Source organism: Prosopis cineraria, unplaced genomic scaffold (genome assembly GCF_029017545.1).
Source record: "Prosopis cineraria cultivar Desert tree isolate PC_DT_omini unplaced genomic scaffold, ASM2901754v1 PC10, whole genome shotgun sequence".
In the NCBI taxonomy this organism is placed as follows: domain Eukaryota; kingdom Viridiplantae; phylum Streptophyta; class Magnoliopsida; order Fabales; family Fabaceae; genus Prosopis; species Prosopis cineraria.
Window position 1 is genome coordinate 34,222 of NW_026555341.1, and position 12,872 is coordinate 47,093.

A 12,872-nucleotide genomic window follows, 5' to 3' on the forward strand; every position below is an offset into this window, starting at 1 on the left:
TAATTAGAGATTGCCAAAGTGCCCTTGATTGTTGGAAAACAATAGTCAATAAGGAACAATGGTACACCTTTACAAGTCTCCATAATGCTGGGTGGGTGAAATGGAATTTCACAAATAAAATAGATAAAAACTACGCAAAGGAAAATAGCCTAGGCTATTTTATTTGGGTACATAAATTGGGATATCTAGGTCTCTAAATGTAGATAGGATTTTTATATTAATGCTAAAGAGGGGAAGCCTAGCATGTTGTGTAGCTTCTTCGTGCTTGTAGTGATTCTGATTTGGTTAAAAAAGCTTCCTTGCTAGCATATGAAAGAAACGTTAGTCGAGAGAAATTTTCTATGAATGAGTGGCATGTCAAACTAAAGGTTGAAAGGTTTGTTAATACCAAAGGTAATTTTAAGTGTAGTGGTGTTATCTAGAGTGATAATCTGTTGTTGTTCCCCTGGATATAGTGAAAATTCTTGCTATTTTCAAGAAATTAATCTATGTTGGGAGTGTGGCTTAAGGAAAGTTCAAATCTTCGTGGACCTTGATGGAGCTATTAATTTGATAACTCGAAGCTAAAGCACACAAACCACTTAAAGTGTTATAATTGCTCAACCCACACCATCCCGATACAAAACCAATAATCCTAGGCGATATGCTTACATTTGCCATCCGTGAGGGGCAATAGACATAAATACACTATAATCAAGTATACCAACTACCATGCACAAATTTCAATGGAAGCTACATCAAGTGTATTTTATAACACCCTTACTCCAAAAGTTGGTCGAAGGTGCTGTCACATCATGACAACAATAATGCGCTGCAGAGCAATGCACAACGAGAAGGCTTCCCTCTCTATGCCATCCGACTCGGCGGATGGTACAATTTGGGATCTGTACAAATTATCCTCTTTTGATCATTATATGGATTAATTTATGTTCCAATGGTTCCGTTACTTCCTTAAGCTTATTTTAAACTAGCTTGAGCTCAAACATCATTTTAAAAAAGGGTTTTTTGCGATCTCAACTTTTAAATTTACTTTTCTTAAACTTTTATCTTATGATAACCTAATATATGAAATTATCTTAATTCTGATTGTTATAACAATGTTGTGTACCTTGTTCTGGTAATATCAAAGCAAACATTATAGTAACCAAATAATCTAGTCCTTTTACTTATGTATTTAAATGGTTATGGGTTTTATGAAAGTGTGTGTATATATATATATTTATAATTTATTATGAAAACTAGTATTAATGTTTGATGTTTTGAAAATTTGTGAAGTGATATTAAACTATAGTTAAAACCTATTTATACTTGTTGGTTGATAAATATAAATCGGATACACGATTGAAATGTTAGAGATTGTGGTATATTTATCCCTAATGAGTTCAATAAGTATGACTGATATTAGATGAACATGATTTTTATGAGTCGATAAGAGTTCGCCCTAGTGTAATAGGGATATATTGTGTGAAATCCATATGGTACACTGACATCATGAAAGCCCTTATGCTCATTTTTCTTTTGTTTGAAAGTCTTAGTACTATCTTAGTGATCAATTGGGCATAAGACATCCTGTATGTATTAAGAAAGGGAGAATTTGTGGTCCAAAATGGGCGAAAGCATCCTTGGCTAAGGCTGATTCTTATGATTGGTGAGTTTGAGTTAGTCCAGTTACATTGACTTGGTCCTATTATGTTGATAGCCTATAAATTCAATCGATGAAAATAAGGAGGATATAAGGCAATGAGTATTGATCATGCATTATAGGAATGAGATTTGATAGTCATGTGTGTTATATATCTATTAAATGGTTTTTATACTACCACTTTACTCACTCATATGCTTTTTAAGTAACTTGTGAATAGATTAGATTATTTAATTACCGAAACATTGTCTCGTCCCATGGTTATATTTTACAGGTAATGGTTTTGATAAAGGCAAAGAGAAGGAAAAAATTAGCTATAAATCATGCCAACTTAAGACAATGCATTGTTTCAAGTCACTTGCATGATAATATGTTATTTGAGAGTATTTTGGCCTAGGATATTATAGTTGTAATGAAAGTGTTATTACAAGTTGAAATGTTGATGCAAGTGCTGTTAATGTGGTTATTAAATGTATGTGGATGGCTATGGTATGTTTGGGTTGACTTATGCCTAAGCCTTTGATTCTTGTGGAATTTGGGTTTTGTTGGTCAAAATTATATTGTGATGTACATGTTGATATATGATAGTTTTATTAGGTGTATCGTGGTTTATTTAAGTTTGTTCAAGTGGTCTCAAGTCTATTAACATTTAGTTTGAGAGTTTGGATTCCCCTGGTCAAGTTTTGAAAGGAAAAATGGTATTTTTGTATTTGAATGTCTAACTTTTAAATGGTAAAGAATTTTGTTATGAAATTAGTGCCAATATCTAGATGGTTCAAAAAATTACGTGTGGACTTTTGAATCGCTTGATTCGAACATCAAATAGTGAAATGACGTACTCTAAAAATTAATCTAAAAGTGCTGTCATGGCAGCAGTAATGCAGCTCAGCACAAAGCGTGCTCGCCATGGTGCATTGTATAACAAGGAAGTATCCTCCTCTGTGCCATCCGTTGCAGAAGATGACACATGAATTATGGAGGATGAAGCTTTTTGAACTATGTCCAATTTGCCTGTTTTTGGAATTTTTATGCGTTGATTTCTACTTTTATATTTTCGTTACTTCTTTATAAGTATTTTAAACTATCATTTAAACTTAAACATCTTTTTGAAAAGGGTTTCTTAGGATTTCAAATTTTTAAACTTGATTTCTAAACCCTTGACATTATGGTAATCTAATATAAGGACTTATTTAACCCTAATTACCTTAATAGCAGTTGTGTGGTTTGTTTTGATAGTGTCAAGGTGAACATTTCATTATAAGTTTTAAAATCATGTGTTATCTTATTTGTGGTTTTTACGAGTGTATGCCATGGCAGAGCATCTTGTTGGCCATGGCAGATTGCTTTATATGAGTTGGTCATGGCAAAATTAGTTGTTAGCCATAACAAGTGGCCTCTATGCCGTAAGCTATGATAGATGTGCATTTGGTTGTGACAAATGCACTCAAAATACTTGAAAATGCTTGTTTTATTTTTGTTTGACTTGTTTTAAAATGCTCCACACTTATCCCATTTTTCCACAATCTTTCTACGTTGATTTTAGGCATTTTCAAGTGTGTATATTTTATTGCTTATTTCCAAATAATTTTTGAGATCCCATTGTTCTTAATACTTTCAAAGGTAATAGTTAAAATAACCTTGACCAAGGTTGATTAGTTTAATTATTTTGAATTTATGTAATTTGCCAACTTTAGGTTGCATGTGTTAAAAGGATTATGTATCATTTGCATGCTAGATTGCTAGTCCTATTTCTTGACTTGCGCATTTTTGTGTGGGGCCTCTATGTTTTTGAGAGAAGGTCCATTGTGTAAATGTGTTGATGATGAATGACTTTACTTTTAGTTATGTATATGCAATGCTATACTATGTTTGTATGTGTTTGGATTCCTAGTTTGGATGAGATGTGGATGAGGGCTTAGAAGAGAGGCACTTGTTATGATGCTTGAAGTATGAAAGTTTGTCTGGCATCTAGTGTTCCAAGATCTTCATTTGTTACCGGAGTGAGATGAAATCAAGGCCATTAGATAGTTTAATAAATTATTTGCATGTGGATGCTTTGATCTTCTTAATTGAAAGTCTGAGCAGTTAGAAACTTAAATTTTCTACCACCCGATTTGTTCTAATTAAGGGTATGCGCCACGATAGATGTGGCCATTAGCTATGGTGAAGTAATCTCCATACCACCTACTGAAATGGATGAACACTTAGCTATTGAGGATTTGTTAATTGTGGTACACTATGGAGGATGGAGTTGTTGGTTGCAATGAGTGGCCTTTGTGTCACATGTTGTAATGAAATGTTGTTCAGTAATGACAAACATGCATATTTTGTTGTATTTACCTATTTTACTCCTGTTTGAACTAGCTTTAAATGTTCAAACAATTTCTATGTTTTCCATTCTTCTTTACTCTAATTTTAAGTGATTTTAAGTGTTATTGTCTCATAATCTATTTTTTAAAAATGATTTGGGATCCTATTATTTTTAAATGCTTTCAAGGGCTTAGAATTATAGCCAAGGTTGATCCATATTTGTATTAATCATTTTAGTTGAGTTTAGAGTTGGTTAATGACAAAAGTCATTACAATTTACAACTCCAATTTAATAAATGATTAAAGTGGTTTAGGCATTTGTAATTTTCATTCAATCAGCAAAGTGCAACAAATTTTTTTCTCACAATTTTGGTTCTGAAATTTACAAGTCTAGTTTAACAATTAACTAAAGTGATTTAGGAATTCACAACTTTTTATCAACATTTTTTTACTTTTTTTGAATGAAGAGGTATTTTTGTCATTTTTATCAAAAATTATAATGACATTTAGATCCCTTAAAACTTAGAAGGTATTATCACATTTCACGAGATCAAATTATCATTTTCTCATTTTAAATAGATTTATTTGTTAAAAAAAATAAATAGAAGAATAGATGCACAATGTTTATGGAACCAAATCAAAGTCTATTAATCGACCGACCGATGGAATCCTAATTTAGTTCACATATTTTAGGAGAAATATTTAGATAGACAAAGTGCACCACATTATTTTTGGTTCGTCTAATAAAAATTTAACATTTAAATTGAGTTAAATATAAATTAATTTTGATATTAATGATAATAGGGTGGGAAATGGAAAAAAATTAAATTTACATTCTGTTATAAAAGTAAAAACAATTAAAAAAATATCATACAATATTTTATAAATAACATAACATATTAAGGTTTGAATGTCCCAAATCTTAATTGAGATATTAAAAGTCTATTGTAAAGTCAAAATTCTTGTCTGAATTTAAAATTATTGAAATGTATTTTTTTGGATAAAAGTTCGTTTTAACTTAAACTGATCTTTTAAACTTCTCAACAAACATTAAAAGATGTTGGCGTGAGGAGCTGATTTAATAGGGGAAATGATGGCGTGATATTATTGAGAAGAATAATAGGAAGGGGAGGCAATTTATATTTCGTGCCCTACCACTCTTCATATTATCTTTCTTTCTTTCTTTTTATTTAATCTCTCTTGTTTTTTTACTTTATTTTGTTTCTTCACTTGTGAATGCATGATTCTTCATTTGTTTTTTTTTAATTTAAGATTTTTTTACTTGCCAATTTACTTTAGATTTTTTATTCTACCTTTTTTTAAAAAAAATAAAATTTAAAGTTTAATAATTTTTGTTTAAAAATATTAAATTAGTCACATAAATATATACAACAAAGTTCATATCTTTTTTATCATTATATATTTTTACTAATTTTTGAATTAGATTATTTAAATAAATTTTAATTTATCCATCCAACTATTTTAAAAAATATTTAAATATAAATCATATTTCATTTACATATTTTTTTTAAATTTTTATTTATTAATCTCAGTTACATTTTAACTTGTGAACTAATTTTTTAATTCAAACACACGATAAGTATTTATCGCATTTCGGTTCCGGTTCTGGTCCGGTCCGGTTCGATCTACGCGAAAAGTTCACTGCTATTCTCGAGGCTACATATAAGCAAAGTTGGGATCGGACAGACCAATAAATTAACTAACTTCGAATCTACGCGATAAGTTCACTGCTTCCACATCGGACAACCCGGGTTGGAATTGATTTGTTGGGTCGTTTGAATAAAATACTGGCGGCGCCGCTGGCACCGTTTCGTTTGTAGAGGTGAAATGGGACGGACAATGGAGTGGGCGGCGAGTGCGGAGCACTTGGGAGGGTTCCCTAGAAGAATGGTGTTCACTGCGGTGGGGACCTTCGCCAAGTTGGTGGCTTCTCTATTCAACTCCTCCTGCGTTCACAATGCTGACACCCTCATTCGTCTTGTCCGATCAAGACCTCCCGGCGTGCCCCTTATCACTGTCAGCAATCACATGTCTACGTTAGTCGTGATCTCTGATGTTTTATTGAGTTTGCAGAGGCCATTCTTTCATTTAATTAATTAATTTCTCTTACTGTTTTGCTACTTATACAGGTTGGATGATCCGCTTATGTGGGGATTCAAAGGGTTTCCAACCTTTGATGCTAATCTCGGTCGATGGGTATTGGCTGCCGAAGATATTTGTTTTAGGAATGCGTTTTATTCTTACATTTGCAGGCTCGGTAAGTTCAACTAAGGTGGAATTCTTCTACCTCTGATAAATCAAACCTTTATGTTTAGAATTTATCAGAACTTTTAGGTTGAACAAATGAGATGAGTGATCGAAGGGCGATTCATCTTGAGATGAGCTGGGAGTAGATATTATGTTTCTAAGCTGAATATGTAGTGATATGCTCCATGGGTATGTTTGAAACTCAAGCGTCCGTGTATATCGCCTAAAAAATAGTAATAGTTGTTTGAGATCGTTGGATTAGGTGGTCTCTTAACTCCTAAATTTGTAAAGGACTAGGATCCATATATGGGATGCCAAATTCTCCAGCTAAGTTGCATCATGGGATAAAGGAGTGAGGTATGGAATTTACATTTAGAGTCATTCCGCATGAGTTTTCTGACCAGTGATGTTAGATTTTTACTGTTCAACCTTAACACATGCACTTGGGTTATTCCTAATGTTTGGCTGGACTTGGTAATGTAAAGGGGAATATACCATGCAATCTTAATTTCCTTAAAATAGAGCTTCCCAATTACACAGCTGGACAACATGAATGGGGATTGTAGGATGAGGAAAAGACAATATTGCCCTTAAAAAAATCAGACGATTGATGCCTTTGCCATCTCCATTGCCACCCTCCTTTTGTTGTGCCATTTACCTGCCTTCAGATGACGGGCGGCAGAGATGTGAAGGAAAGAAGGGTGGGTGGCTGTGAGTGCGAGAGTGAAATTGGGTCTAGGAATTGGTTTCAGTGTGCTCAAAGGAAGAAGTCATAGTAACGACTGGAGAAGGGGCAAGGAATCTTGCAAAGTGATTAATCTTTTAGAACGATGGAAGAAGCTGGTGGTAAGGACTGGAGAAGTGGGAAGGAATTTTGTGGGGAGGGTATTCGTGTCCTTTTATTTTTATGATAATTTAATAAAAGATTAATATTAAATTTGTTTCACATATCATTAAATATCATATCAAACAAATTCATGTAATCTTCATTACTTCACATTCCATTCTCAACCATTACATTCCATTATATCCCAAACAATTCAGTGAACCAATTAGGCTAATGGAGTTAACTTGATTTTGGATCCATCAAAAGAATCAAAGTTGGGGGAAATATCATTGGCTGAAGGTGATTGTATATATGGTGCCAACATTCTTTTGGTGAAAGTATTTGGCAGAAGAGAGTCACGATAATCCCTTGATGGTGTGGTGATTCCGATGAAATCTTCATTATCTTGTCTATGATCTACTTCCTCTGTGTTTTTATTATTGGAGAAACTGTCATATGCTTCATTTTTTTTAATAAGCAAACCTACAAAATTCAGGAAGTAATTTCAGGCATGATTTTCAGTATTAACCAAGTTTTTTGAACTGTATGAGTTGATTAAAATTTACTTATATTTAAAAACAGAGGGATAGGACTTGTTGTTGTTGTTGTTAAAAACAGAAGGAATGTGTTTGAAATTCCACTTTATTTCATGAAGGCTCAAAGTTTGAAATAAGTGGGATGTTAGAATGTTAACATTTTATCCCTTCTATTTTGAGGTTTTAGGTGAAAGCTTATCAATCCGTGCAAACCAAGTTTTTTCTGAAAAGTTTTTCTATATTTTGGTAGTGTATGGATAAAGTATTGTTTCCGACAAGAGTTGGTGGAATTGACTATACAGGGAAGTGTATACCTATTACAAGGGGTGGTGGAATTTATCAGGAACACATGAATGAGGCTCTTGAGCGGCTGAATCATGGAGATTGGGTATTTATTTAATACCATGTATATCCATCCATCCATCTCTACACACACACACTTTTTATGAGCCTAATCCTTTCATGATAATCTTTTTGGTGCTTTCTCCTTTTACTATTTATTATTATGAATAGAAGAATTTCTGAGTCATGTCTTCCTGTGCATTATTCAGTTGCATGATGGATTGTTGTTGTAATTTGAATAATTGATGAGTCAATTTCATTTGCTTCTCTTTGATGATGACGTATGATGCCAAAAAATAATTCATGATTTAATCTCATTAGATATATGGTGTGCCTGAAAGAATCACGTAAAAGACAACTGATGGGGTGATAAAGGCTTTTGCTAGAAAGAGAAAGAAGAATAATTGATCCTATTTCTTATTTTGTTATTTTGATTTTATTTCCTATTTTAATTTAGGATTTCGTTAGAATAAATATAGTCTTGTATTTAAATTGATATTTGTTTAGATTATCTTTTATTAAGTAGGGTTAGTGCTAGGGTTTCATAAATATGCCCTAAAATTCTTCATTTGTATGACCCTTGCCATTGAATAATATTAAGAACTGAGTTATTGCATTTTTCTTCCCCCCCCCCCCCATCCCTTCCCTCTTTAATATGTAATAAGTCAATCTTACTAATTCTGATGCCTGATTTCGGAATGCATTGATAGCTGCATACGTTCCCAGAAGGAAAAGTGGTTCAAGATGATGCTCCTATAAGACGATTGAAATGGGGAACGGCTAGTCTAATTGTCCGTGCATCTTTATCTCCAATTGTATTGCCAATTGTTCATCATGGTTTTCAAAAGGTAACTCACCATTTTTATCCCCTTGTGATAGGCTTGTCCCGTGAACAAACAATATACTATATATTAATTTTGTGTGCTCTTCTAGGAAAAATAGTATTGAATCAGAAGGAAAAATATTGGCTCATTAGAACTCTCTACTCCCTCTATAAGTCTATTAGAGTAAAACCCTGCTAGAGAGCCATCGTGTGAAAACTTGAAGAGAGGCCAAGAAAACTTCACTATCCCAGTGAAGAGACAAAGAAAGAAATCTTTGGTTGGAAACTCTCTCATTTGATTCCCCCCATAAACACCAGAAGCCTGAGAAAATAGTGTATAAGTCTATTAGAGTAAAACCCTGCTAGAGAGCCATCGTGTGAAAACTTGAAGAGAGGCCAAGAAAACTTCACTATCCCAGTGAAGAGACAAAGAAAGAAATCTCTGGTTGGAAACTCTCTCATTTGATTCCCTCCATAAACACCAGAAGCCTGAGAAAATAGTGAACCCAAAGGATCTTTGTGTTATAATATTCACTGTCAAGAGATTGGCTTTTTGTCATCCACCGGTGGATCCAAGCGGGGTACTTGTCCCCCACGATTTTCACTCTTCTCCATAAATATGGATGGTTTTCTTTGTAAAAAATGGTAATGTAAGCTTTTAGCCCCCCCACTCTTCAATCTCTAGATCCGCCTCTGCTGTCATCACAGGTGTACAACCCTGATGTTGTCCACAATTTATGTTGTGGTGTTCAGTAATTTCTTTACCAACTCTTGGTTAGTTTTTTATGATAATTGAATAACTGCTATGAATATGATTGCTCATATCTTTATAGCCGTAGCGTATTTATAATGAAATTAATCTGAGTTGATTACTATATACTGTATTTTTATTTTGGTTATTCACGGGTGATGCTATCTATATTCTTAGGTAATGCCAGAGAAATATATGTTTAGTAGACGGCCTCCTTTACCATTATGTAATAAGAGAATTGACATAATTATTGGTGAGCCAATTGAATTTGACCTTCCAAAAATGAAGCAGATGGCTATTTCTCAGACTCGAAAGGAGCCATTTCATCTCAATGGATGGCCTTGCACTTCTCCTGATGGTTTGGATGAAGCAGCACAGAGATGTCTATACACTACAATTTCTGAGCAAATCCGAACATCCGTGGAAAGATTAAGGATTTTCAGAAAAAGTATCCTTAGGTTGTAGATGTAGTTATATCTGAAGCTGGCCTTTTTTGTTTTTTTAATACATGAAGCTGGTTTTAATTTCTCTTAAGTGGTTAGCGAGTTAATTTGTCAACGTTATTTGCCTTCAATTATTTGCCAGAGAAACCCCTAAGATGGAGCACTGTTGAAAACTGAACAGAGAGCCCCAACTTGGTTCCTAAATCTGTAAATCATGTGCCATCAGGTAGGGGCCTTTATGCATGGCGCATAATCAGATGGATTAAATAATATTATTTTTCTGAAATCTCATTGTTCAAAATAACTTAGAAAGTTCATTTTTGGCTCATAACGCATTTAAGTCAGGGAACTTTAAAAAAAAAATTGTACATGTTCTGTCTATATTATGCATTCTGCAACTCCCGATTCTCCCGCTATTTATCTTGGTAAGCTTAGCTGCATCTATATCACGGGGTATAATATAAGGAAATTCATTAGGGTTCTTTGCTGTACGTTCAATAATAATATCTCAAAGAGGCTTTTAAAGAATCAATAATGTGAAGTTGAGTCTTACTATATTTTCGTTAGAAATCAAAAAACGCAAGTCATGTGAGTCTTTGTCCATACCATACGCCTGCTGTCGTCAAGCTATCTGATACGATAGAGGGCAAGGTGGACATGTACACTCAACTAGCTTTTTGAAGCCATAACTTAGGTTTTAGGCCAGCAAATGGTAGATCAAACATGCACAAAAAAGGTGAGTTGGTTTGGTAAGGATTGGGGTGGCTAAGGTTTCTTTTTTTTAAAAAAAAAAAAAGGGGGCCATCAGATGCTATCAGAGGATATGAAATCCATATGTATTTGGTAATTTGGTTCAATAATGGAAATGTTTTTATTAATAGGAATAGAAATAAAACGAGAAATTTTCATGTTGTATCATGTCACTTGTACACTTTCTGATAAAAACATGGGAATGCATCATTTATCTTGCGTGTTTATGACATCCTTTCGCTCATTTGAGCGTGATGAGATGAGAGAAATTGAAAGGAGAAAAAAAAAAGGAAGAAAAAACTATTATAATGATAGAATAAAAAAATTGAGAGCTTTTCATTTTAAGGTGACAAGTACAATTAAGGCGTCTTTTATTTATAAGTACAAATATATGAATTAAATTAAATAAAATATATAAAATAATAATAAATAAAAGATATTATAGCCACTGAAAGATATTGGATAATTTAAAAGACATGATAAGATAATAGATACTCCTTCTATTAAAAAAGGTAAAACATTTTTTGAGGAGTTAGATATTAAAAAATATAAAATATTTTTAACATTTTAAGGTGTAATCATTGCTTTTTTTTTTCAAAAGCGCCACTGTCAATAATGTTTTTATATTTATTGTAAGGTGTTTAATAGGAGTGAATATGACAAGATAAGGTTAATTTAAAAATAAATAACTACTTTATTAAAGAGTGAGATTTAGTTAAAATTTTTTTACACTTTTGAACAGAGGGAGTATTTACATAATATCCTAATATACATAACACTCTCCCTTTGGATGTCCAAATATTATGCCTAATTAAAACCTTGCTAAAAAAACTCACTAGGACACAAATTTAGTAAACGAAAAAGAGTATACAATATCTTCATATTTATAAAAGTTGCCTCATTAAAAATTTTATCAAAAAAATCTAGTACAACAACATTTTTTAGTTAAGGAAAAAATATAGCATAACTTTTACTCTTTCTCTGATGATGATATTACCAACTGTTCTTGAGTCATTGTGTCATAAACTTGTGTATTAATTCTTGAATATTGTTGTCTATGCCTTTGCTTTTGTGAGATGATATTCTCTTACTACTAGACTAATGTATAAATCATTGCTTTCATATAATATTTTGAAACATCTCTTTACATATCTTCTAAATATAACACATTTTCCACTTATCGTATATTTCATGGGAGTAACAAAACAATTTGACATACATGCATGCTCATAAATAAATAATCTCTTAAAAATCAACTTGTGGTTCAAACTACATGTGTATAACACATATGTATAATTAATTAATTTTGTTCCTAAATAAGTTTAATAAACCAACTATTATTATTTCTTAAACAGATTATATCAAATACATAATTTCATTGAAAATCAATGTAATATCATAAATTGTGAAATGAAAGCATTCATATATGGTGCTTCATGACCACCTTTCAAAGAAAAATGATCTCAATTCACATCTAATCACACAATATTTTAACATCTTTCTTTAATAATTAAGTTCTTATGTATACTCCTTAGAATATTCAATAGTGCTAAATCAATCAACTTTTGATTCAAATCAATGTGTATATAATCATGTGAATAAATATAATGACAAATAAAATTTTTTGGGAATCTTTATAAGTTGCTCTCATCTTAAATTCTCTTGGAGTTTTCAAGTAAATACCAATGTACAAGAAGCCATATAAATGAGTTAGCATTTATTAGAGGTGCACCAGATTTTTATATTACTAGACTAATAACGTGTCAAAAAATCATTTTATCCACCACAAGATAATATATTAATGTATATTTTAAATTTTTATAATAAATTCTTATATTGAAAGTCAAATTTTCCATGTAACATTTAATATTTCTTTGTCTCATAAATACTCATGTATAATATCACACTTCATATGCTTGAACAATAATTCACAACTTTCATATTATGAACAAGTGATATAACTTTACTTGTATTGCGTCTTTTTTTTTTCAACATAACAAGCTTTTTATTCACATTCTATCAAGGTTTTCATTTGATTGTAATGTTTCATATTCATTGAAAATGTTGTCAAAAACTTAATTCTTTTTAATATTATCATTTTTCATAATGACATGATTTCTCAATATTTCTTTATTATTATCAAGTATCTGATTCACTTTTAGAGATTTAAAATTAGTTATG

General features: G+C 32.1%; 1 protein-coding gene across 3 annotated transcripts; it reads left to right on the top strand.

The window, feature by feature from the left end:
* The first annotated feature begins 5,685 nt into the window (after nt 1–5,685).
* Nucleotides 5,686–10,227, top strand: LOC129323028 (N-acylphosphatidylethanolamine synthase). Of its 3 annotated transcripts, none has more exons than XM_054969555.1 (5): nt 5,686–6,009; nt 6,103–6,230; nt 7,885–7,970; nt 8,635–8,772; nt 9,676–10,227. In XM_054969555.1, exons 1-5 carry the CDS (start codon nt 5,801–5,803, stop codon nt 9,961–9,963), a joined length of 849 nt encoding a protein of 282 aa, XP_054825530.1. In that variant the 5' UTR covers nt 5,686–5,800; the 3' UTR covers nt 9,964–10,227. The 3 variants fall into 3 exon arrangements, with proteins under 3 accessions (XP_054825530.1, XP_054825531.1, XP_054825532.1); XM_054969556.1 differs by having other exon boundaries at nt 9,790–10,227; XM_054969557.1 differs by having other exon boundaries at nt 9,686–9,887.
* The last annotated feature ends 2,645 nt before the right edge of the window (nt 10,228–12,872 follow it).

Excerpts from the sequence above, each read along its gene's own strand:
- LOC129323028 (XM_054969555.1), top strand. The coding sequence starts at position 5,801 with ATGGGACGGACAATGGAGTGGGCGGCGAGTGCGGAGCACTTGGGAGGG. Across the intron at positions 6,010-6,102 it reads GTCAGCAATCACATGTCTAC|GTTGGATGATCCGCTTATGT; the intron begins GTTAGTCGTGAT and ends CTACTTATACAG. Across the intron at positions 7,971-8,634 it reads GGCTGAATCATGGAGATTGG|CTGCATACGTTCCCAGAAGG; the intron begins GTATTTATTTAA and ends ATGCATTGATAG.